The sequence below is a fragment of the Podarcis melisellensis genome, assembly GCF_964234715.1.
Source record: "Podarcis melisellensis genome assembly, chromosome: 10".
Lineage (NCBI taxonomy): Eukaryota > Metazoa > Chordata > Lepidosauria > Squamata > Lacertidae > Podarcis > Podarcis melisellensis.
This window is the reverse complement of record NC_138542.1, coordinates 55784585-55810548: the sequence shown is the minus strand read 5'-3', so window position 1 is coordinate 55810548 and position 25964 is coordinate 55784585. Positions and strand designations below refer to the sequence as shown.

Sequence of the window (25964 nt, the reverse complement as noted above, 5' to 3'; positions counted from 1 at the left end):
TATGCTTTTCAAATGATGTGTGTAAATAATATGGGAAATTGAAAGAATCTCAGTTCTGTCAGTGAAATAATTTGGAAGGAAAACTGGACACAGTGCAACATGTCTTTTTAAATGCCCTGCTGTGAATCATTATACACTGCAGAGATGGAGGCTATGGTAGCTTAACTGGAAAAACTATGAAGAAACTATTATAATTCGCAGACCAAAAGGAGCCCTGTGTGTTTCCCAGAGAGGGAGCTCTGGGCCCTGGAATTTCTTTTAGAGTAGGTTTACAACAAAAACACTGCCTAACTTCACCACTTGCTAAAACCATCATTTCTTCTTTTTTTTGCGTGGGGTGTGTGTGACAAGAGAGTCAGGTTAATTGCAGATACATTCATATATGCAAATAACTACACTCAACTCAACACCAGATGCATTAATCCTCAGTGCTCAGGCATACTCTTCAAAAACATAAATTTATTGCTGGGTTGAATGCCTGAACCTGCTCAGGCATTGGGTAATCAAGTAATTGCAATTTAAGTGAGGCATATGCATGCATGTTCTGTATTCACACATCCTTCTAATATGGGAATGTTTCTTTCAGAAAATTAAGAGTTGTAATGTAGAGTTCTGAGCATCCCCCAAAATTGTAGGTTTGCTGATCTAGGTAATGTGTATTAAGGGACATGTTATGCATCATCATCTAACTATGAGAGAAGAATCGAACATAAAATCAGAGGCAGCAGGATTATAATTTTGAGCTGGGAGCTTCAAAGTACTTTATCAAGATAGGCCTTGCCCAAAATATGAGGTTTGCCATTTTAACTACCTTAATATCAGAGTAAGAGTGGGGGTACACAAAACGGGTTTTACAAAGGATTTTAATGAAGTTGCAAAGTGCTAGATGCAGAGGATTATAGTAGAGCTATAATTCTATAAGGTTGGCAGTCGAGGGAGAACAGCGTGGGAAGTATACAGAGGCAGATAAAGCTTCAGATTTTTCTATAGCACAATTCAAGTTTATTCCATTCATTCTTGCAACACAAACTTAACACAGTATCATTTAGCAATCCAATGTCTATGAACCATGATAATGATAAACCAAACTGTGTCAAAATAGTTACATTGTGGAAAAAGGTCAAATATCAAAATGCACAAAGCACTATTTTTCTTCCATCAATTGGGTAGAAAGATGTGATTGTTTTCCCCATTTATAAAATATAAGACTGTTCAGTTTGAGATTTAGCATGCAACACTGCAACTGCTCAACTAGGACATTCCACTCTTACCAGCTTCTTCTATCCATCAATTAACCCATTTAGTACTGCATTAAAGAACTAAGTTAAGAAAGCAATGCCTATACAAAGAGGAGCAGAAAGCTTTAAGACCGCAAGTCATTATTTTAAATTGAAATCTGAAATCTGAAGGGAAAGGAAGGATATTGGTGCTAGAATTTGATTTCTAGAGTGCTAGCTTTGACTTCTCTTAAGTTTCCTACCTGGAAAAAGAATTTACTCCAAGAGTTTTCACTATCTAAGAGCTAGCATGAGACATTGGTAGCCATAATTTTTCTTCTGAAAAGCAGGATATGATATGAATAGCACATGGTCTGTTCACACAAAGATCTAAAGTTGGGTTTGACTTCTTAATTTCTAAGACAGAAAACAGTGGGTGGACCTTTTATGCCATAGCAAATTCAGAAACATTAGTTTGGCTTAGAGCAAACACTTACGTATTCTGACCCAAGTGGCTAGAATATACTTTATTATAGCCACACATCAGAATCCATCTCTAGTTGCAAATAAAGATGTGCCAGAAAAAAAAGAACTGTGCAAAACGCCAACATGATAGTTTTTAAAGAAAAGGCAAGCAGGCAGAGCCTCAAATGTTTGGGCAAGAAACTGCACGAAAGAGGCTCAAAGTGATCTAATACTATCTAAGGAGGATTGAAGGCGAATGGACACAGGGTTATGAAATAGCCAGTCATGAAGCACAATTCCAATTTCTCCTTCACTTGATCCATCAGATCTTTCATTTGACTTCAGGAGATATTAAGTGGATCATGCTTACTATGACTAAGAACGTTTGATTTAAAATTAATCTGAACATGTTAATTTACTGAATTAGCATCTTCATAAGCAACGCCTTTTGTGTTGCATAGGAAGGTGAACATGTGACTACATAGACTCTGCATGCAAAGCTTGCTATTTCTATATCACATTCCTGCACCAATACAAAAAAACAAAAAACAAAACCAGATTAACATGGTTCTACTTTTAAGAAAGCCTTTAAAGTATCTAGTTTCTTTCCCCCTTTGCTGCAGAATATTTGAATATTGGGGGTGGTATCAGTGCTCATAAGGGACAAATAAATGGCAATTTAAGATGTAATGCTAGCCTGCAATTTTGCATTGTCTATAGAGGCTATATTCCTAATTCTGTTTTACTAGGGTATACAGAGGGTTTTCCCATTTAAATGAAATGCTTTCAAAATTGAAAAGGTACATTCAATACTATGAAATGTGTATACAAAAGCACACGCCAGTTACCTGGATGACAATGAAGACATTGTATTGCACATCTTGATGCAAAGTCAGTAGAAGCCTCAGTGGGAAATTTTTAACATGATACAAAATTTATCCATAGTTTCTGAGGAAGAATATCCAAGTGCTATTTGCCCCAGCATCTTCCAATCAACACATTAGCATATTACAAAACCTTATGCCTGAATGTTCTTTAAAAATGTCATCTTGAAGAGTATTTGTGAAATGTCACATAGAAATAAGCATCCTTTATTGGGCAGCAATAAAGGCAGGGTTTCCTTTGGAAACATGACTATTTAATCTGTCAAATTACATTTTTCATAGACAATGCCATAGCAGTGACTCAAATCTTATTTCAGAGACATATGCATTTTACAAGATCAATGTGTTGAGGATGAAACTAGGGCAAAGGAAGCTCCTGCCTTCTTTAAAAGAATGAAATTAACTTAAACTGAGAGCCATTCCTTCTTTAGTAATTAAGATACTTTGAGTCTAAATCTTGAAGGGCAAAGTCATCATCCTCTAGCACCAATAGGTCTGGAGCTGTCACTTTCTTCCAGTTAATATTATGATGTGCTGGGGTGAGGAAGTTCCAACTGGAAGTCTTTGAAGAGCAACTCTTACCCAGAACTAAGCACTGTCTATCATCTGGCTGGTTCTTCACAAAATGTTTGGATGGTGGAAAAAACCCCACACGATTTTGATCATCCCTTGGCACCCCATTTTGAGATGCATTCCTGCTATCACTGTATATTCCATGTTAAAATAGGCAGCTAAAATTAGTGTGGCATCCAACTGTTAAATACCAGGGAATGATAAACCAAAGCCTTCAGCATTGCACAACCTACGTAAGGCACAGGGATACAGTTATCCCAGTGCCTTGACTGGGAGATGACAGCACAGCAGCACAGGGCTGCTACTGCCTTTACAAGTTAGAAAGTACAGGGATGGAGCTTCTGTCTGACAAACTTCCAGCAAGTCTTAGAAGAACAAGGAAAGTTTGCAGACTAAATTTCAGACTCCATTCTTCGCCCCTTCTCCAGCAGAGGTTCAATTTTGCTAGAAATGGGGGAAAAATTGTACCCTGAACAAAGTCCTAAGGAGAAACCAATTATATGGATTTCTACTTTCTCCAAGCAGGTTGTCTTTTTGATAGAGGTACCTAACTAGTCTGATTTACTGTGATTTTTTTTCCTCCCTCCCCAATATTTAGCTGAAGAAGCTGGAAGATACAAAGAGTGACAGACAGGCAGCAGTGTGAGGCCACAGGAGAGACATTAGATCTCAGTCCATCCGTCACTGGAGAAGAGCTTTGATTGCCTGATTGTCAGTGGCTTCAAAGGCAGTTAGACCATCTGGCCCTCTCACAGTCTTATCAGCACCCTGTAAAGAGATGAGAAGAGCTGTCACTTTTAGAGAAAAGGTGGAATTACATGTACCAGAAGCAGTTTCTCGTGAGAGGGTCCTGGTACGTTTGTTTTCTTACTTTACAGTCTATATAATTTCTTCAACTAGAGTCACATTGGCTTGACTAGGGTGTGTACGTTAAACAAGAGAGATCATTTTCAATTCATTCACCATTAAAAAGACAGGCTTTAAGTAATCTCACAATCCAAATAGCACATTTAAGTTATAGAAAGCTTCATGCTCCCATGAAGACACCTCAGCTTCTTGGGCCCACTTGAATAATAGTATTTTCAAAGTATTAATATACATTAAAGTTTTCAATCAAAAGACTCAGTTCTAGTTATCTTAAGAGAAAATGCCAATTAAATCCAGGTGAAACCATGGTTCCCAAACCTTGCCTACTTGACTCCTCTTCTGATACAGAGCCACAGCCACAGCCTCAATCCTGTTCCAAAGCCTTTACTGGCTTTGCATATACACTGGAGTTTTACCATACACCTTTAGTGGCCTGGGATCCATTCTGCTAAAGACCTCTCACAGCTCCAGGGTGGAATTCAAAGTGATTGTTCTGTCAGTGCAAACATTTCTGCTTGCCTGACGGACTGCTCTTCTCTCTCTTCCCCACACATGGTGGTCTGGGGTTTTTTCCCCTGACACCTCCCCCCCCCCCAGTAGTTTTGGGTGAGAGGAGGAGGATGGGTAGCCCTCTTGTATTAGCAGGACTCGTGGTGGTTCCTGCTAGTGCAACAATTTAGTTGAATCTGGTCCCAAGTGTTGCAACTTTTGAAGGAAAAGGAAATTAAAGAACTCTAGATGACATTGACCTGTACGCCTACAAGTAACCTTCTGGAGCTTTATATATAGGCGTACAGGTATATATATACATGTAGGCATACATATATGTAGGCGTACAGTGGAATATAAATATCAGACTTGCAGAGCATTTCCTCCACACCCACATGCACCTCTACAAAATGTTGGAAAAGGTTACACTCTACAACAGTTACTATTCCTAGATGCAGTCATTTCAGAGATAAAAACTCTGTCTAGTTAAAAACCTACCATATTTCGAGTCTAATACACCAGTGAATCTCACACACACCTCAATTTTCAGAACCTTGAAACCAAATGAAGTATTTGCTGCTGAATGTAAAAGTGCCATCGAATCTAATGCACACCTTAATTTTCGCAACATAATTTGGTCAAAAAAGGTGAGTATTACATTCGAGTAAATGTGGTAGTTAAAAGCACTTTAATTATTGCAGACATTGGCCTAGAAGAAAGGTTGATCTACTCCTTCAAGTTAGACTGTCAACTTTCCACGGGTTTGTCTGTCTTTTCAAGAAGATGTCAGGTGGGTCTGAAGTACCACAAGCACAGAAGTATGGCCCAAAGATACTTAATGACTCCACTTTGTCAAAGTCAAGGCTGTAATAGACTATAGCCAATCACTATGATTAGTATGTCAGCTATGTCTGGGAACACTCATTCACTTGAAATCGCCACACTCGAAAATTTTCCAAGTACACCTTAGTTTGAGGTAAAATAATAAATCAATTTGAGCATGTCAGTCTCCACATTATTTGGAGTACATTTGAGGAAAATGGCATGAGAAAAGAACACAAAAGGGGAAGAGGGCAAGAAATGACATTTGGCTTGAGTGCTCCTGTACTACTTGCAGAAAGGGGGAAAATTAAGGAACAAATGTTTTTTTTTACTGAAGACCCTACAGGGGTCTTAATGTTCCACAAGATTAGTAAACATCTATGTTGCATTATGAAGCTGGTATAGATTTAATTTCTTTTTAACCAGCCTGCAGATTGAAATAATGTGTCTTGCTTTTGGGGTAAAGGGTTGAGGAATGTTTCCTACTCAAACTAGAAACTCAAAAGGTTTTGTCAAGATACAAGGAAAAGTATAGAAAGAAAATCAACAGTACTTAAAAATAAATAAATCTCAAATACAAACAATGTTTCAACTATAGGACTAAAAAGATTGTTAAAATGGGGGAGAACTACAATCATGCATATGCACCGATGCCATCAATTCAGTGTAGGGTAATCAAGGCAGGTCGATCTAAAGCAACAAAACATTTGGCAGCAAACTTATGGAAGTGATCAGCAGGTGAGGGGAGTTTTAACACAGCAAGCCACCGCCACATTTCAGTGATCCAGGATCCACTGAGATCTAAACATTGTAATTGCTTTGCTTTTTCTTCATTTTTTTAAAAGTAATCCACACTATCAACTCATTTGTGATAGAGCAAACTCATACTGATGTGATCAAATATACTTTCTGAATCAAAGGCAGAAACTACTGGCATTGACAAAAAAATAACCTTGAAGGTCTTCTCCAAATTTCCCCTTTGTTCTTTTATACCTGTCACGGCCACCCAGGACTGGTCCCAGCTCACAAGAGACCTCACTCCGTTGCAGCTTATTTACAGGAAAAGTTTATTGAAGATTTCTGCTTCTCATACAGTTCAGCATTGTGGCCGTACGTCTGCCACGTTAGACCGCTGAAGTCCCCTCTGACTCCTCCCCTCTTCCGCACCAACTTAATAGCCTGGCTCTAGACCACCTCTTCCTCTCCTTTCTTTTCCGCAGGGTCTTCCTGCCCCCCTGGGTTCCCTCTCTCCGTGACTCGCCTGAGGCTGAATCCTCTGCCGCCTCTTCCCCCCTCTTTCTGGCTTTAGGGCCGGGCTCCTCCCCTGAGCTCTCTCCACTTCCGCGCGCCTCTACGTTTGAACTTGGCGCGCGTACGTTGCTGCTGACCTTTCTTTCGACCGCTACATCACCCCCTGCTCTGCTCTCCACCCTTTCCGGCTGAACACCCTGCTCCAACCCCCTCTCTCTGTTCTCTCCTAATCCTGCTCCCTCCGAGAGACTGACAACTCCACCCCCTTTACTCCGTTCCGGCTGAGACGTCTCTTGCTTCCTCTGTCTTCCACTGGGCTCCTCTCCGCTTCTCCCTTCTCCTCCCCTTTGCTTGATTAAGGTAACCCCCTTTTGAGAATCCTCTGACTCGCTGCTCAGACTCGTGGATTCCCTCAGAATTCCATCATCTTCTTCCTCATCCTTCTGCCCCTCCTCCCACTCGCTCTCCGTCTCCTCTGTCATCTCCTCCTCTCTCCCAGAAACCCTGACATCCATCCCCCCCTCGAAGCCCCCCCTTCCCCCCTCCCGCTCGCCGGGGACCGGTTGTGGAAACTGCGGCTCTTCGGGGGTAGGCTCAGGATACAGGTCGTCTACGTCAATGTTCTCTGCTGGCAGTTCTGTGTAAGTGTATTCGAAGTCGGGTTCTTCCCCCAAATGCTTCTCAGTCTCTGCTTCCATCGCTACTTCCTCCGGTGCTGCCCGCCAAGGACCTATCAGCCACCTCTTACGCCATTCCTCCTCTGGCTGCTCCTCCCACCAATAAGGGGTTTCCGTGTCCACCCCCGAGCACGATCCCCTGGGCGGGCTTGATTCTGGTGTTCTTTCCTCGGGGGAAGAGAAACCCCTGAACGTGCTATCTGACAATGTGGGTGTGAAAAGCCAGTCATCAAAGTACTCAGCTGGCATGGGTCTATGTGGGAAAAGTGCATGGAACTCTTCTTTCAAAAGGGGTTCGTCTAACTCGTAGCCTGGCACCCAACTATTAGCAGCGGCTGGTGTGCCCTCCCTGGCGAGAAAATATTCAACTCCCTCCTCCCCCCATCTCGAGTCCAGTATCTCTGTGACCTCGTTAAGAGGTCCTGGTCTTGGCGATTCCCCCCTCTCAGGCGCCCTCCTACGGGGCTCTGGGGGTGCTCCTGACTCTTGAAACCTGTGTGGGGTTTTGTAGGGAGTGAGCACCGACCTATGAAAGACCGGGTGCACCCTGGAACCCTCCGGAAGGGCTAGACGAAAAGCCACCGGATTGATCTTAGCCTCAACTTGATATGGCCCTAGCTGCCTGTGTCCTAACTTCTTCTTGGCCAATGACCTGGCCGGCATCGCGTGGGCTGCTAACCACACCCAGTCCCCAACCTGGATGTCCTCTCCCGCCCTCCTGTACTTATCGGCCTGCACCTTATACGCCTGTTTTGCCAGCTCCAAATGTCTCCGCAGCTCCTCGTGCACCTCTTGCAACTCCGCTGCAAACTGGTCGGCATCTTGAGGCCCCCCCCCTCCTGGTGCCGCAAATCTCGGGAAGGTTCTGGGATGACGGCCATTGTTCGCGAAGAAAGGCGTCACCCCGGTGGAAGCGTGTTTCGTGTTGTTGTAGGCGAATTCAGCCATCGGCAGATAGTCCACCCACGCCGCAGGTCGCTGGTTGGCGTAGCACCGCAGGTACTGCTGCATGATCGCGTTGACCCTCTCCGCTTGACCGTTGGTTTGTGGATGCCTCGCCGATGTCAGGTTGATTTTGACGTGCAAGATGCCCAGAAGCTTTCGCCAGAAAGTGGAAACAAACTGGCGCCCCCTGTCGGACAAGACGGACTGCGGAAGTCCATGCACTCTGAAGACGTGATCGATGAAGAGCTTTGCGGTCTGTTCTGCCGTCGCCACCTTGGCACAAGGGATGAAGTGCGCCATCTTGGTGAACAAGTCCACCACCACTAACACCGCCGTCTTACCTCTGGAGCTGGGCAGGTCTGTAACAAAGTCCAACGCTACCCTCTCCCATGGTTGCTGCGGTGTCTCCAGCGGTTCTAGCAATCCCGCCTGCTTCTGGTGCACTGGTTTGGACCTCTGGCAGATATCACACCTGGCGACGTAGTCCGCCACCTCTCCTCTCATCTGGGGCCACCAAAAGTCTCTAGCCACCAACTCCATCGTCTTCTCTTTGCCGAAATGGCCTGCACTAGGGGCGTCATGCAACTGTTGCAGAACCTTGGCTCGAAGATCGTCGGTGGGCACGTAAAGGGCACCCTTACGAGTCAAAAGTCCATCTTGTAATTGAAACTCATCGTTGTGTCGCGACCCTCCGCGTAGCTCCTCCATCTTAGACTGTGCAAACTGATCCCTTTGCAACGCGCGTCGCACCGCGTCCAGGTCGACTGCGATGGTAGCGCACGTCCACGCCTGCGGTGCGAAAATGTGCTTTGCTGCGATTGGAGCTGCTTCCTCCAAGTATTGCGGCTTTCGGGACAGCGCGTCTGCAATAACATTGGAGTCTCCTGGGATGTATTCTATTTTGAAGTCGAAGTCCGCAAAGAACTCCGCCCAGCGCATGTGTCGCTGGGTCTGCAACTTAGCCGTCCGCCAATACTCTAAGTTCTTGTGATCCGTGCGGACCTGCACCGTGTGCTTGGCTCCTATTAAGAAGTGTCGCCACGCTTTGAAAGCTGCATGAATGGCCAACAACTCCCTGTCCCATATGGTATAATTGCGCTCCGCCTTGCTGAGCTTCCGGGAGTAGAACGCACCCGGTCGCCAGTTGCCTTGTGAATCCTCTTGCAAAAGAACGGCCCCAACCGCTCTATCTGACGCATCGGTCTCTACCCGCATGGGTCTGCCGGGATTCACGTGGAGCAGCTGCTCTTCGGAGGCGAAAAGACCTTTAAGCGTCCGGAAGGACCGCTCCGCTTGTTCGGTCCAGACGAACTTCTTCTTCTTGGAACTGAGGGTGTCAGTGATCGCCGCCGTCGCGTTCGCAAAACCTTTAATAAACTTGCGGTAAAAATTGGCAAAGCCGATGAACCTCTGGACCTCTTTCCGATTTCGAGGGCTTTTCCAGTCCAACAGCGCTTGAACCTTAGCCCTGTCCATGGCCAGTCCCTCGTCGGACAACTTGTAGCCAAGGAAATCAACCTCTCTGACATCAAACTGGCACTTTTCCAACTTGGCGTACAGCCTGTGTTCCTTCAGCCTCTGCAGGACCTCCCTCACGTCCTTATCGTGATCCTCCGGCGATTCCGAGAAAATCAGGATATCGTCGAGAAAGCAGACACACTTTTTGTAGAGGAGACCTGCTAGCACGTGGTGCATAAATGCTTGAAAAACGTGGCTGCCATTTTGGAGGCCGAAAGGCATGACTCTGTATTCGTATGTGCCCAGAGGGGTGAACATGGCGGTCTTCCACTCATCTCCTTTCCGGATGCGGATGAGATTGTAAGCTCCACGTAGGTCCAGCTTGGTGAAAATCTTGCCCCTCCTGACGGTCGCTAAAAGGTCGTCAATCTTGGGCATGGGGAAAGCTTTGGGCTTAGTCAAGCTGTTGATGAACCTGTAATCCACTATAAGCCTTTTTTGGGGCGTGTCCTTCTTCTTCACAAAGAAAACAGGGCTGCCTCCCGCTGCTTTAGATTCCTGGATGAAACCTCGCTTGAGGTTATGGTCTATGAACTCCCGAAGCTCTTGCATTTCGTCCTCCGACATGGAGTACAGCTTGGCAGCAGGCAATTGCGCCCCTGGCACTAAATCAATCGCGCAGTCGTAAGGTCTATGAGGCGGCAACTTGTCAGCTTCCTTCTCACAGAAAACCTCCAAGAATTCCTGGTACTTGTGAGGCACTGTTTGCACCATACCCAGATGCAATGGCTGCTCAGCTTCTCCTCCCTGATCGGTCTGAAAGCAATGCTGAGCACAATACGATGAACAAAAGTTGATCTGCCTCTGGTACCACGCAACCGCGGGACTGTGCCTCTCCAGCCAACTCATGCCTAACACGATGGGTGTGTCCGATAAGTGGGTGACATTGAAACTAATAAGCTCTCGATGGTTGCCAATCTGCATCATCATGGGAGGGGTTTGCTGCACCACTTGCCCCCCCAGCAACTTCCTGCCGTCCACCGTGACCACGTTCAGAGGCGTCGTTGCAGGCAGGAGCGCCATGTTGTGCTGCTTAACGAACTGCAGTCCCATGAAGTCGGCGTTGCTTCCCGAATCGATCGTTATTGGAACCTCGAGGAGTCTCCCATCAGGCAACTGGAGTGTTGCTGTGAGCAGAACTGCCGGTTTGGGAGGCAAAGGGTCCACGCTCTGCAGTGATGCTGGGGGCTTGTCTACAGATCCGCCTGGCTGAGCCCCAGTAGCTCTGCTTCCAGCCAGGCACTGTCGTTTCCCTGAAGCTGCTCCCCTGATTGCACCTCTGCTGTTACAGTTGCCAGCGCTGCAGTGTGCTTCTGGAGCCTCTGGGGGCACTCTTTCGCCATATGGTGCGCACTGTCACAGATGTAACACTTCCTGGTTCCTCTAGGAGGCTTCGCTTTGGCTGCACCAGGGACAGGGCTCTGGGATGGCTTCTGAGCCCTAGCACCACCAATCTCCATTGGCTCCTCTCTGTCCTTCCCCATTGGCGAGGGGTGCGCACGGCTGAAGTCCCTGTGCACAAAAGGGAGAGTCCTTGCTTGCGCACGCGCTTGGGGCCCGTCCTCCTCGTGCCACGGACGCCCCTCATGTCGAATTCCAAGAGCTAAAGCCCGTTGCACCACGTCTTCTAGGGTCTGGGGTCTGTCCCCCCTAGCGATCTCATCCTTGATGGGGGGGCTCAATCCCTCCCAAAAAAGATCTCTGACCGGTTTGCTGTCCTTTGGCCAATCTAAGGCGGTGAGCAATGCAAAAAATTTAGAGTGGTATTGGCGCACAGTCGCTTTCCCCTGCCTCAGCCCGTGCATTTGACGGCGCGCAATGTCCACATCCACAGAGGATTGAAAACAAGAATCCATCGCTTTGATGAACGCAGTTGAATCGCGACGGGCCGGTCCATCTTCGCGCCACAAATTGCGTAGCCAAGCCCTGGCCTCCCCATGCAGGTGCGAAACAATGAACCCCACTCTCTCCTCCTCATCTTTAAAATCGTGACGGAGTAAGTGCAGTGCATATACAACGTCCGCTCTGAAATTGGGATAGTCTTGCAAGTTGCCATTAAAATGCGGAACTAGGGCACCCCCCCTCCGTCCAAGCGCAATGCCCTCCGCTCTGGATCCTGGGGCCCCCGCCTTGTCCGCGCGCTCCCACCTTGCCTGCAAATCCTGGCACGTCTTCTCCAAGTCGTCATTCTTCTTCTGCGAAGCAATGACTGCCGATGTGAGAGCGGTAACCTGATTCCGCAATGCAACCAGCTGCTCCTCAGCGCTCATGGCTGCTCCCGTTCGTGAGCTTCGCAAAAAAAAATTTTTGCTTTCGGAGAGGGGACTTACTGTCACGGCCACCCAGGACTGGTCCCAGCTCACAAGAGACCTCACTCCGTTGCAGCTTATTTACAGGAAAAGTTTATTGAAGATTTCTGCTTCTCATACAGTTCAGCATTGTGGCCGTACGTCTGCCACGTTAGACCGCTGAAGTCCCCTCTGACTCCTCCCCTCTTCCGCACCAACTTAATAGCCTGGCTCTAGACCACCTCTTCCTCTCCTTTCTTTTCCGCAGGGTCTTCCTGCCCCCCTGGGTTCCCTCTCTCCGTGACTCGCCTGAGGCTGAATCCTCTGCCGCCTCTTCCCCCCTCTTTCTGGCTTTAGGGCCGGGCTCCTCCCCTGAGCTCTCTCCACTTCCGCGCGCCTCTACGTTTGAACTTGGCGCGCGTACGTTGCTGCTGACCTTTCTTTCGACCGCTACATCACCCCCTGCTCTGCTCTCCACCCTTTCCGGCTGAACACCCTGCTCCAACCCCCTCTCTCTGTTCTCTCCTAATCCTGCTCCCTCCGAGAGACTGACAACTCCACCCCCTTTACTCCGTTCCGGCTGAGACGTCTCTTGCTTCCTCTGTCTTCCACTGGGCTCCTCTCCGCTTCTCCCTTCTCCTCCCCTTTGCTTGATTAAGGTAACCCCCTTTTGAGAATCCTCTGACTCGCTGCTCAGACTCGTGGATTCCCTCAGAATTCCATCATCTTCTTCCTCATCCTTCTGCCCCTCCTCCCACTCGCTCTCCGTCTCCTCTGTCATCTCCTCCTCTCTCCCAGAAACCCTGACAATACCCTTCCCATATACTCAGTACCAGAGTTGAAAAAGCACAAAGTGACACTAACTAGCTTCCAAGCCTTTATTTTAAAGTCAAAAGATGAATCTACAGACTTTTGACTCCACAAGTACTTTAAGGACAAAGAATACAATTCATAACCTACTTCTGCTGGCTTGAAGTTTTAGTATGAGTGAATCCTAGCAAGATCTCTCTATATTTTTCAGACAAACAGCAAGTAAACACACACAATATTAACTCAAGAGAACCACAGTATTTTGTTATCATGAGATGGTATGTGTCCTATCAACACATATACAACCTCCAAAGGGGAAAAGCTCTCAGAATAATTTGGCTTTATTTTTCTTAGTTTGAGAATGTTAAAGTCAACCAAATACTAGGGGTGTGTGCATTTGATTCAGACAAATCCAAAATCCAGAACCAAAGTGGGACATTTCATATATTTGGGTGTCAGCCAAAGCAAAGCAATTTCCTTCTGAACTGTTCCAAGGCAACTCTGTCTGTTTCCAACATTTCAGAACCTATTCAAATGCAAACACTGAAAATTCGTACTCTCGTACCCCTAGATGCTCTCCCTATAAAGAAAATACCAGGGAAGTGGGGGTGTACTTTTGTGACTGACAGCTGTAGCTCTCAACCAGAGGATTTTACAGGGCTCTTTTTTTTAACTTCCCGTCAGTACCCAACGTGGAACTTATCAGAAAGTCTTCCAGTGTTTTTCCACTGCTTTTTGTGACTGTGTGTCAAGTACCAGCAGTACTGAAGGCTTCAAATAATGGACTGAGAAGCACCAATAATTCATGGTTCACACCCAGTCTCCAAGGCAGCCAGGAACATGAAGTCCCACTGAGTCCCCATAACTTGAGTCAAGCTCTCCCTGTGCTTTCTCCCTGGCTGCTGACACAAGGAGGGCAAGGCACCATTTTCTGGAACCATCATAAGCCTGCCAGAAGCTTATGATGGGTAACAAGATATAGGTACCAGAGTTTGTGGAGGTGCTGGGAGATAGCTACCTTTGCCACCTCTGCTGCCTCCTTTGTCACTGCTTATAATGAAAATGCAATGTGATGAGCAGGGCTCCCATCCCCTCCAAAAGGAGGATACTCCCCTCCCCTCCTGAAATAATATGGGGAGGGATGTGTGCAGAAGAGCTTTAGATGCACAGATGCTCTTACTATAGAGCCAGTCATGAGATCTGGGCTTCCAACTTCTGAAACAGAGAAAAGAGGACACACACATGCACCCTCTTTGCCTAAAAGAAAAGGGTGTTGGTGGATCTCTGGGGGCTTTACAAGCAGGTAGGGTTATATAGTTTGCACCACACTTTTTGTGTGTGTGTGTGTGTGTGTGTGTGTGTTGTGCCTCACCATGGCTCTCCTCTCCTCCACCTCCCTTCCCAGAACACGGTAAATTGCATACAAAACCACTGAAGGGAGAGAATTCTTTCAAAAAACAAAACACACCCCACATTGGTCTGTATTGTATAGTATGCATGACAATGTAGAAGGCACTTTGACATAGATATTCAGAAAGTACCATCTATTCATCCCATCAAAGATAAAGCTTTTGAAAAACTTTGGTGCTAACTGAACTCCCAAAAGTATCCTCCCCTCCATTTATCATAATTTCTAGTCCCTGTACTTATTCTTCTTGAATCTTACAGCTTACTTAACTAGAGGCGTCTCTGTCATATCATGTAGCCATTTTCATACCAACTGCCCACAAAACCACACAGAGGAAGCAAATCTCTTTTTAAGTTCCCCTTAAACTGTCAGGCTGCCCAACACAACTCCTCATTACACCTGTCAGTGTGAAATATGGAAAATTTGGTCCTATAGAAGAGACTATTATGTCTACAAGTTTTATCTCATTATGTCAGAGAGCAGAACAACTATAGCTATTTGTTGATTTCCCCATTATGGTCACTGGGGGCACCAAGTTTCAGATTTTCCAAAGCAGTGTTCTGATTCTGACCAGAGGTGAAGTGTGTGGTCTGTGAAATGGTTTCAGCCAAATTCGGCCACATTCCAGATTGTCTATCCAGTGTGCTAGAAAACATATAGCCCAAACTTTGTAACAGAGCACATCCTTTGTATGCAGGAGGCTGAAGGCTGACTCACCAGCATCTTCATCTATGTAATTTCATTGGGAAAGAAACCATGAAGAGCCAGTCACCAAGAAGATTCATCTGTTCTGTGCAGTACAATGGTGTGACAAGCTCTCACTTAGAACAAGCTTTTATCTACTAAATATGTGGCTCTTCTAAAACTTCCTGTAGGAAGTTTCTCTCCTTGCTGGACTAGCCTCTACTTTGTAGTCACATTGAATCTGACTATCCTTCTCACTGCAGTTGCATTTAGCATTCTATAACATCAGAACAGCTCAGAAGATAGCTACCTAAGGGGACTTTCAAGACTAAATCCTAGCAAAAAGGAAGACGCTGTTGACTGTATGCTTAGTTTTCCCCAAGTTATGTTAAAAGCCTTGTCCTTAGCTTCTCTTCTTCTGTCTCTTGTCTATTTTAATATTGTAAGCCTATGGGCGCGGATTTCCATTTTTGTATAGTGCCCACTGGGTAATACTATTTCCTAAAGACTCTCCTCCTGGAAGAGAGGGGAGTGGTTGTGGGCGGGAACCTGAGCTCCACCTCTAGCAGGGGGCGTTAGCTCCCTGCCTTCCACTCACCTGGCTGGCACCCACGCCCATTGGCAGGCACCCAACCAGGTGTCTCCGAGGGGGCGTGTACAGCAGCCTATATGCTGCGCTGCCAGCCCCTCCTTGGCCTCGAACCACAAGTAATATGAAAGAGCCACTGAGCTCAATAAGCAACTTAACAGAGAGGAGAAAATTGCACGGACGAAATAGCAGACACAAGAAAGGTTAAGCATTGTTACCTCTCACCTGCTAAGTCATAGCCAATGTAAGTCCATTTATTTCAGTGTGTCTACTCCCAGCATGACTTAGCTGGATTCCACCCAATGAATATTAGGCTTTTTTTAAAAAATAATAATGATGAAATGCTTGAAGGCAGTGTGGAATTTGTTAAGTTGCTGAATGATTAACATACCACCAGGCAGGTCTCCGCTTCTTACCTTTGACAGGAGTAACTTCACACAAGACACATGGCCTTCATAAACTGCTGAAAGGAGTGGAGTGATATTGTGTTTGTCTGGAGCCTGTAAGAAAGAGAAATGAAGTTACACAATAAATTCCATCTACAATATACTATATCTAATAATGCTCAGATATCACATTCTTGGCAAGTGGGTATCTGCCAAGAAGGGTACTGTTGTACACAGCACAAATTTAGCCAGCTGCAATGTTGCTAAATGAAAGCAAGTCCAGACCTACACTTTACTTCTGCAAAAGCATGTTCCTAGTTTTCCTGAAATGGTTTATAAATGCTGTTAATTATTGGAATTGGTTCCCAAATGGAATTACATCAGGCTACAGCAGGGGGAAGGATGGTAGGCAAGGCCATTCCAAAAGAGTAGCTCCTTTAGTCTCCTATTCTCCCTGAAGTGTTTCATCTCAGCTAGTCATCATAGGAACCTCATACATTTAAGAATTTGGGCATGGATTTTCTTGATTTCCTCTTTCCTAAAGACTCTTTTCCCCTTTTGTTTCATGGCTTTTAGACTGCAAGGCTAAGGGTAGATGTTGCCCTGTTTGTTACTGATTCATCTAGGATATTTTTTAGTTGAAGAATGGGGTGAAAATATTTACATAAAAACTTAGTATACAAAACACATTAGAAAACTGGCAGACTTTAACCTGAATAGAAGACAGTTACTGCAGACAGAAGTTTCTAAGATAATACCAACTACTATTATCTTACAAGAATACTAATAATGAAGCAGATTTATCCTCTCATAGGTCTAATATGAACCAGACAGAAATTAAAGGTAAAGGTAAAGGTACCCCTGCCCGTACGGGCCAGTCTTGACAGACTCTGGGGTTGTGCGCCCATCTCACTCAAGAGGCCAGGGGCCAGTGCTGTCCGGAGACACTTCCGGGTCACGTGGCCAGCGTGACAAAGCTGCATCTGGTGAGTCAGAGCCGCACACGGAAACGCCGTTTACCTTCCCGCTGGTAAGCGGTCCCTATTTATCTACTTGCACCCGGAGGTGCTTTCGAACTGCTAGGTTGGCAGGCGCTGGGACCGAGCAGCGGGAGCGCACCCCGCCACAGGGATTCGAACCGCTGACCTTTCGATCGGCAAGTCCTAGGCACTGAGGCTTTAACCCACAGCGCCACCTGCGCCCCGAGACAGAAATTGCATTGCATAAAATAAAATGGAAGTGTAAAAACTCACTTCATACAAATTGTGTAGTGAACTGTTGAATCATTCAAATGTCTGAGCCATTCAGATTAACCAGATTAGTTATTTTTAATTATCGGCCAGTTACTGAAGACTGGAGACATATTAGTTTTCACAGAGCTGAATGTAGCATAAGAGGCATTTTACTTATGGATGCATCTCATGATCCCTTCTATAACAATTTATAATAATAATTTATTATTTATACCCCGCCCATCTGGCTGGGCCTCCCCAGCCACTCTGGGCGGCTTCCATAAAAACCAAAAATACAGTAAAATATCACACGTTAAAAACTCCCCTGAACAGGGCTGCCTTAAGATGTCTTCTGAATGTCAGGTATTCTAATGAATAGTCTGTTTTTGTATTGTTTAAAATACATGCAAAACCTGTTTGAACAAGAGGCAACGGTGGAGCAAACATTGCTGCTGCTGCTGCTGCTACTAATAATAATAATATGCACATACATCCAAGGACAACTATGCCTCTACATCATTGTTTTGAAATGCACAGAAAACTATCATTTGTCTTCAGTCAAAGACAGAACTAAACGAGAACTAGACAAAGTTTTAATCAACATACATACATTCATATCGGCTCCTTTTAGTAGAAGGAACTCCAGGATCTCAAGCTGTCCACAGTCTGCAGCATAGTGAAGAGGTTTCCTCCCACCTTCCAGTGTCCGATTAACATCTTCACCCTTCAGAATTAAAAAAGTTAATAATTTTATATAATTCTACACCAAATTTATCTCTGAGATCTAACTATGGTCATTACTCAAACATAGCAGACAACACTTGCTTAAAACTCTTGCTCAAAACACTTGCTCAAGTCATTACAGCAATATGGGGAAGGTAGTCTGCAAAGCAATGCCTCATTTCAAGAACCAGGAGTGTCAAAATTTATATCCATAGTGTTTGTTGCAAAGAAATTTGTTTTTACTGTTCCATTCATCCCTCTACACCTCCTTTAACTTTCCCAAACTTAGATCTGTTCATAGCTTGAAGGTTCACCATTATTAGGACTAATAAATGTACAACAGGTGGTATTAACGTAGCAGTGAAATCTTACTAATACTATTAGAAGTTATTTAAGAAGTAGATGTTTTGGAAGCATGACATCTCAGTGGCATGCGAAGACATGGCAAATCGCGACCCGCACATGCACGGGCTGCGTTCACTTCAGGATGTGAACAAGGCTCCAGAACAGATCCCGTTTGCATCCAGAGGTACCACTGTATAGTCCGGCCCCCCACAAGGCCTGAGGGACAGTGGAGCGGCCCCCTGCTGAAATAGTTTGCTGACCCCTGTTCTACATCATGTTTCTTCCATAGGCCACAAGATGCTTTGTGAAGCAACCAAGAAGTCCATAAAGGCAACTGGTATTCCCTGGTACAGTACAGTGATTTTGAACCTAGAGGTTCTAGACAACTATTAACAGACATAATATCCACAAAATTTATTGTTTTTCTTGATTAGAGTAAAAGCTACTACCAAATTCTGTATACAGAATTTGTATGTAACTTCGGGTTACATACGCTTCAGGTTACAGACTCCGCTAACCCAGAAATAGTACCTCGGGTTAAGAACTTTGCTTCAGGATTAGAACAGAAATAGTGCTCTGGCGGTGCAGCAGCAGTAGGAGGCCCCATTAGCTAAAGTGGTGCTTCAGGTTAAGGACAGTTTCAGGTTAACAACGGATCTCTGGAACGAATTAAGTTCTTAACCCGAGGTACCACTGTACTGTCCATGTCTTTTGTTTGTTATACTTTCAAGTGTTATATAGAGTACTTATAGCAAGCACTGTATAAAAATTCTGAAGGATCCACACGCCACAAACATCTTAAAAGATTGTATCATGGCCCAAGTTCAATGACCCAATAAATTCCTTAATTCAAATAATTAGAAGTTTCCAAGAATGTAGCAATTTACTCTGTCACAATATACTTTTTGGAATACTTCTGGCACTACAACAGTATTTCTAAAGTACTAGTAGCGACTTTTCGTTTTTGGTTCAGAATTTTAGAACTGCTGAATGTCCCTTTCATTTATTAGAACTCAAAGGCTTCCAGACCATATAGATACTGTGCTTCCAGCTCTGAATAAGACTCTTGATAAAGTCTAATCATTTAAATTCCTCCATTCATTTGCATCTCAAATTATAAGACTGAATTAAATTTTTATTGTCTTTACTCATTTGATGCACCATGACATCAGAACATTTAAAAAGCACAATGAATAAATTTAGTGATAAATCTTTTAATTGTGCAACTCTAAGTTTATAATTTAAAATGTTCATTGCTTTTCCTTCTGATTATTAAGCCAAGCCAACTATCTTTGCTTTTGCCTGTCTTTTGCATTTCCCTTTTGTTACACTAAAAGATTATTTCTTTGAATACCGAATTCAGTCAAACTGTTACAGAATGCTCATCAGCACTAATGCCCTAATCACTTGAGACCACTGAATGCACCTCTTGTTCTGATAATACCAACTCCTATCCTGAACAGCAATATAAAAATCCACTTCATGTACCTTCTTCTCAGCTTCTAACTAATAAGCACTTAAAGGCTCTTTTCAGGTCAATATTACCTCCTCTATTCATACATGTAATGCATAACCTAAGGGAAATATGTGTCAGTATAAGAAAACCTATTTATTCATTCTAAGAAAAGGATTCTTATAGTATATCCCTTCAAGAAGAAGTAAAAATGAAAGTCTAGATTTCAATTAAAGTTTTTGAAGTGTCTCAAGACTGAAAACGTATCCCAGAAGTCTTATATTTCTTCACGGTGAATGTAAACCATCAGATAGTGGAATAATTCTCTCACACACTAAAAGGTTCTGGGTTGGCTGCAGTTACTTAGGAAAAAGATCTTGAAGATGAAAGCAGCAAGCTCTCAGAAGTCAGCAACTTGGCTTTCTTAAGACCAACATTATTCGGAAAGGAACTGAGAAGACACAAAGTAACAAACCCCTATAAAATATAAATCTAAAGTCCTCATATCACACAAAGAACTCAAGACAAATTTCAAAAGTCCTCTGCAAGTGATCTTCTCCTGCTGGGTAGAAAGCAGGAGGGAAGGAGAAAGAGAGAGAGAGAGAGAGAGAAAAAGGGGGGTTGTCTTTTGGCTCTGTCCCAGTCCAGTCCTTCAAGTCAGCCCTTCTCACAATTGGCATGTGCCCAAGACATTACTCCCGAAAGAACGCAGGCCTCAACAGAAAAAGAAAGAAGGAAAAAGATTGCCCACTCTGATCTACAGCAGGCTGATTTTTAGAACACCTATTTGCTCCTGTTTCTTTATGTCAAAGAAAAGGAACCACAGAAAGTAGAGAAAAGAGCAACTAAATTATCAGGTGAGAAGCATAAATTTGCCCAGAGAAATACAAGACATAGATTTGAGTTTTTTCAAAGCTTCAAAGACTCGAGGAATGTTACGATGTTTAAAATTAAATGCGCTGGTGGAAGTTAACAGAACTCAACCCAAGAACTGTGGTTACCTTGATGAAACTGACAAATTATCTGATTTAAGGAAAATTTAAGATCTAGGACATCAAATTTGCTACATTCCTGTGGTGAGTGGTAAACAAGGGAGAACTGATTAAGTGTTGTGTATACTGCCCCGCCTAGCTTTTTAAGCAAGAGAGGCAGCCAATGAGGAAATGTGAACTCTGGACCAGGCCTCCTTAGTTCTGGAAGCAAGAACATCTCATCCAGGAATAGCTGGCGACATGGTTGAGCCTTTCTGTATGTCAGTGCGCTCCTTTCTTTATGTCAGGTTACAAGAATCTTAGAACCACAGTATAATCATTTTGATACTGAAATGTTCACAACAAACAGGTACATTAATCCAACACAAGTACAGGCCCAATAGAAGGGAGAAGAGTTGTCTGAATTGGGCCTTGGTTTTAATTAGTTTTTCAGTTCTTTGCTTCAGACTCTCCAACCCTTAATCTCTTTGTCAAATCTGCCAGAAAAACAGGAAGCTGATGTGCTATATGAGCAGGCAAAAACAAAAGTCTCCCTGTCTATTGAATTGGCATCAGGCTCTTTTATTGTACCGTGGTACCTCAAGTTACAAACACCTCAGGTTACAAACACTTCAGGTTACAAACTCTGCTAACCTGGAAGAGTTACCTTGAATTGAGAACTTTGCTCCAGGATGAAAACGGAAATCGTGTGCTGGCAGCGCACCAGCAGCAAGAAGCCTCTAGTTAAGAATGGACCTCCAGAACGAATTAAGTTCATAACTGGAGGTACCACTGTATTCTTTTTGGCACCTGTTTAAAATATTTTTGTTTAGGGAAGCTATTCAGACAAGTAGATGTTAATGCGTTTACTGCTGATTGTAATTGCTTTTTAAACAAATGTTTGAATTACCTATTTTTAACTGTTTTATTTATAATGGTAATATTTCTTATAAACTGCTTAGGCTTTGCTACAATGAAGCAGCATATAAATCTTGTTAACAAAAACGTAATATAAAATGTGGTCTTCTACATATTGTTGAACATCTAGTCCCATCTGTCCCAGCCAGCATAGCCAATGGTCAAGGATGAATGGAGTTGTAGTCCAACACCTGAAGGACCACAGGTTTCCTATCCCTGGTCTAACCAAAGTCTCTAAACAGGAAGTCTGGAAATAATGTTTGGGGTGGAGGAGAAAGGGACAGTTGAAAGAAAAATGTTTAAAGTGAGCACTAGAAAAATTTGAACATGAAACCAGCAGAGGCTGCTATCAGGAGCTGACACAGATCAAGCAGAAACAGAAAGGATCTACTGTAATGCAGTCCAACTCATCTTTGAGTACAGCAGATAGCACCAGAAATGCATGGGCTACAAGACACAGAGGGATACTACTACAGTATTTATTGGGCTAGTTGAATATACTCATGACTCAATTAGAGCTGATGAGACTTTCACACTGAGAAAATTGAGTTCAGGCAATAGGTTTTCATAGAATCCTACTTGACCTGAGTTGTGCTCTAGACCTACCCATTTGTTGCAGTGAATCCAGAGCTAGAGCATCCCTAACAGATGGCTATCCATCCTATGCTTGAAGAATTCCAAGGAGGAGCTCATCAAAACCCTAGGTAACTGGCTCCATTGTCATACGATTGCACTCATTACTGCCTCCAGGCAACAGAGAACAAGGCTTCAGCGTTCCAAATATTTGAAAAGCGCCCCTTCTTAAACTTCTTCTCCTCTTCAAGCTCAACAAATCTGGTTCCTTGAAACTTTCTTCACAGGACTTGTTTTTCATACCAGTGACCATCTTTGTTGCTCTCCTCTGAACCTTGTTTGAACTTGTTCACATTCTTCTGATAGTGCAGTACCCAGGAATTCGAAACAGTACTCAAGATGAAGTCTGACTATTGATTAATTTATTATGAATCAAGACCTGTCAAATCAAACCCCATTATAAGCCCATTCACATTTTTAAAGTATTTGTGCCTAACTGCAGTCAATTGTACATGCATGGCAAGCTGATTAGCTTCTCTTGTCACATAGGTTTATCATAGAATCACAGAGTTGGAAGGGACCCCAAAGGAATTTCAACTAAAGCATCCAAGACAGATGGCCATCCAACCTCTGTTTAGAAACCTGTTTAAAAACCTCCCGAGGCAGTCTGTTCCACTGTCAAACAGCTCTTAAGTCAGAAAATTATCCCTGAAGTTAAGTAATGTGCTAAGTAGACATCTGTGCAATTCAAATACAAAAAATGGAACCTAGAACCAGCAGATTCATACCTTCAGAACTCAACAGAAGAGGCTGAACATATGTTTATGACTACTTCACACAAATATGATCACCACTATAATGTCCTGTTGTACCATATACACCATAGGATCAGACAAAGACACATTCCATATTACTAATTGCACCCTAGGGAAGGCAGCTTTCTTTCTTTTATTAGCCTAGAGGAGGAGGATGGAAAAGTAGATGACTGCATCTCTCTGTTTGCATACTATTTCAAGCTGGAAAGAACCCCACAGTTGTAGCTATTGCTATTGTTATTTAGTACAGTATTTAATACCTGCTTTTCTACATAGAGTACTCAGGGCACCTTAAAAAAATAGAAGTGTTGTTAATATATAAATTGATTAACATGACCACCACCAAACCCTAACACAATAAGGATATTGTATACAAATCAAATTTTTAAAGTGATATATGTCTATCCTGGAATTTGTACATCATTTACAAATGTCCTACATAGGCTGCCTAAATTCTTCACCAAGTATTCTTCAGTACAGGTATCAGTCTACAGCAGGCACCTTGTCCAAAATTGTTTGCCAGATCCTACACAAATCTATAGCTACAAGCTGGGTGAAGTGATTTTGTTGCAGATACACTTACTTTCCCTCTTCCCCGACATTCAGGTTTTATGAAACCTACATCCTTTCATCCTATAAGACTTTTGTGAAGTAGAATAGCCTACTTCTATAGTATATAAACCAACAACACTAATCAGACCAAAGGTCTACCCAGCTAAACAGCATACTTTGAAAGCAATCATACTTGGGTACTTTCCAAAATTGTTACACAGGAAGGCAGTAGTTTCATGGATTTAAATTCTGAAGTGTCCCAACTATTTAGTGAATGAGTTGGGCAAGTCTATGTAATTTAAAAGCAAAAGGGGAACACTGATGAGGAGGGCAGAACCTTCCTGCCTGCAGCTTCTATCCTCAAGTGGTTTCCTCCTGGTGCTGTGGGTTAAACCACAGAGCCTAGGACTTGCCGATCAGAAGGTCGGCGGTTCGAATCCCCGCGACGGGGTGAGCCCCCGTTACTCGGTCCCTGCTCCTGCCAACCTAGCAGTTCAAAAGCACGTCAAAGTGCAAGTAGATAAATCGGTACCGCTCCAGCGGGAAGGTAAACGGCGTTTCCGTGCGCTGCTCTGGTTCACCAGAAGCGGCTTAGTCATGCTGGCTACATGACCCAGAAGCTGTATGCCGGCTCCCTCGGCCAATAAAGCGAGATGAGCACTGCAACCCCAGAGTCGTCGCGAATGGACCTAATGGTCAGGGGTCCCTTTACCTTTAAGTAGCCTTAGCTGCAAAAATGCCTGAACACAAGAGCCCCAGTGGGCTTCAGTGTCCTCACTTCTTTCTACATGATTAAATGTGAAATTGCCCTAACATCTTTTTTCGACCCAACTTCTACCAAAACTCCACTGTCTTCCATTTCCAGGAAACTGCACCTTGTCCAAGAACACCCAATTTTACAGCCAGGCTTTGGTAGTTGAAAGCCACCATTTCTATCCCATCTTTACTCCAAGAAGCTCAATTTGGTGAACATGGTTCTCTTTACCTCCATTTTATCCTCACAACAACCCTGTGAGGCAGGATAGGCTAAGAGACTGCGACTTACCAGCGTCACTCACTTAGTTTCATGGCTGAGCAATGATTTGAACCCTGGTCTCTCAGGCACTGGTTTAACACCAACCACGAAACCAAACTGGCTCTCTTATAAGTCTGCCTACTCTGTTTCTGATATCAGTTATACCACTAGCCCTGGAGGCAGAAGGCTCTGCAGATTAGCTATTTGTTTATTTGGCCACCAGAAACATGAAATCCTTTTGCTAACCAACTCTTATTTCCACCCTTGCACAGAACAGCACAAGAGGCTGTCATGCCAACTTTTTAATAAAAGTCTGAATAAGAGAGAATATATAACTGAATGGCAAAAGGTGCATCTCATGCATGCTTCTCCAGTTCTTATGAGATGGATTAATTAGTTATTAACACAACTTGTTATACACTCTCAACCAGACTGGCTAAAGAATACTAATCCTCCCCACTTAGTTTTTCCAGTGCTACTTTATTTTATCACCTTTGGCTCAATAAAAACCTAGTGGGTACTAAGGTCTTCCATTCAATGTTTCCATTGCTATTTTAGTTCATCACCATTTGCTCAATTAAAAACCCAGCAGGATGTCGGGACACCTATCTCATTTCCTTCACTCTCTTATGATGCAGCGATTATATTTTGTTCCATGCTAAATAAAATAAAATACAAGTACAGATATAGCAGGTAAGGACCACACATTGGAGAAAGAAAGGGTGTGGCTTTACGTTTGCAGCATACAATTCACCCAATATAATTTTGGAGTGGGGCAATTCTGCCCTCTAACCCTTTAGGGGGGAAGAGGGTTCAGAAAGAGCGATCTGGGGAAAGAGGGAGGATGCTCGAACCTCAATAAAACTGACGAGGGACGATGGCACGCTCTCCACAAGCAAGCTCAAGCAGAAGGGTGGGCGGGGACTAGGCCTCTAACAGGAGGAAGAGGCAAAGCCTTCCCTTCAGCTTCCATCACGGCGTCGGGAAAGATGCAGCTCCACGACGAAGGGGGCGGGCGGGGAGGGGGTCACCCACCATCCAAATCATTTCCGGTGCCCTGGAGTGAGGCAAGAGCACCCCTGAGCATGTGTGGATTGCGACACCGACACACACACGCGGTCTCCAGAAAGTAGCAGGGGAAGAGCTCGGGCCTGAGCCCCAGCACCTTCAGTTTTGCGAAGCAGATGACGGCGAGTCCTGGGAGGAAGAAGGGGGAGCCCCGCCTCAAGGCCAGGAAGCGGCGCGCAGGCTCTCCCGCCCTCCCTGCCTGCCTCCCCGCCCACCCGCCCCCGGCGGCCTTACCTTGGCCACGTAGTCCTTCACCTCGTCCAGGTCTCCGTTCTTGAGGGCCCACATGAACTCCTTGTCGGACATAGCGGCTGCCGCCCTGACAGGGGACACGGCGAGAGGGCCTGGCAGCGTTCGCGCGACGAGGGGCGGGGGAAGAGGAAGAGGAGGAGATGGGCGGGGCTGGACCGGAAGCGGGCGCGGCGT

At 44.5% G+C, this 25964-nt stretch overlaps 1 protein-coding gene across 1 annotated transcript; it reads right to left on the bottom strand.

The window, feature by feature from the left end:
* Positions 1-846: 846 nt before the first annotated feature.
* MTPN (myotrophin) lies at positions 847-25947 on the bottom strand. The gene is made up of 4 exons (XM_081927535.1): positions 25773-25947; positions 17716-17829; positions 15904-15987; positions 847-3907 (listed from the first exon to the last, which is right to left on the bottom strand). The coding sequence occupies exons 1-4, from the start codon at positions 25842-25844 to the stop codon at positions 3821-3823; spliced, it is 357 nt and encodes a 118-aa protein (XP_081783661.1). The 5' UTR covers positions 25845-25947; the 3' UTR covers positions 847-3820.
* Between the last annotated feature and the right edge of the window lie 17 nt (positions 25948-25964).

Bases quoted from the DNA above. Each gene is read 5' to 3' on its own strand.
- MTPN (XM_081927535.1), bottom strand. From the start codon at position 25,844: ATGTCCGACAAGGAGTTCATGTGGGCCCTCAAGAACGGAGACCTGGAC. The intron at 17,830-25,772 runs GTAAGGCCGCCG...TTAATTCTGAAG, and splicing joins TGAAGGACTACGTGGCCAAG to GGTGAAGATGTTAATCGGAC. The intron at 15,988-17,715 runs GTATGTATGTTG...TCTTTCTTACAG, and splicing joins TAAAAGGAGCCGATATGAAT to GCTCCAGACAAACACAATAT.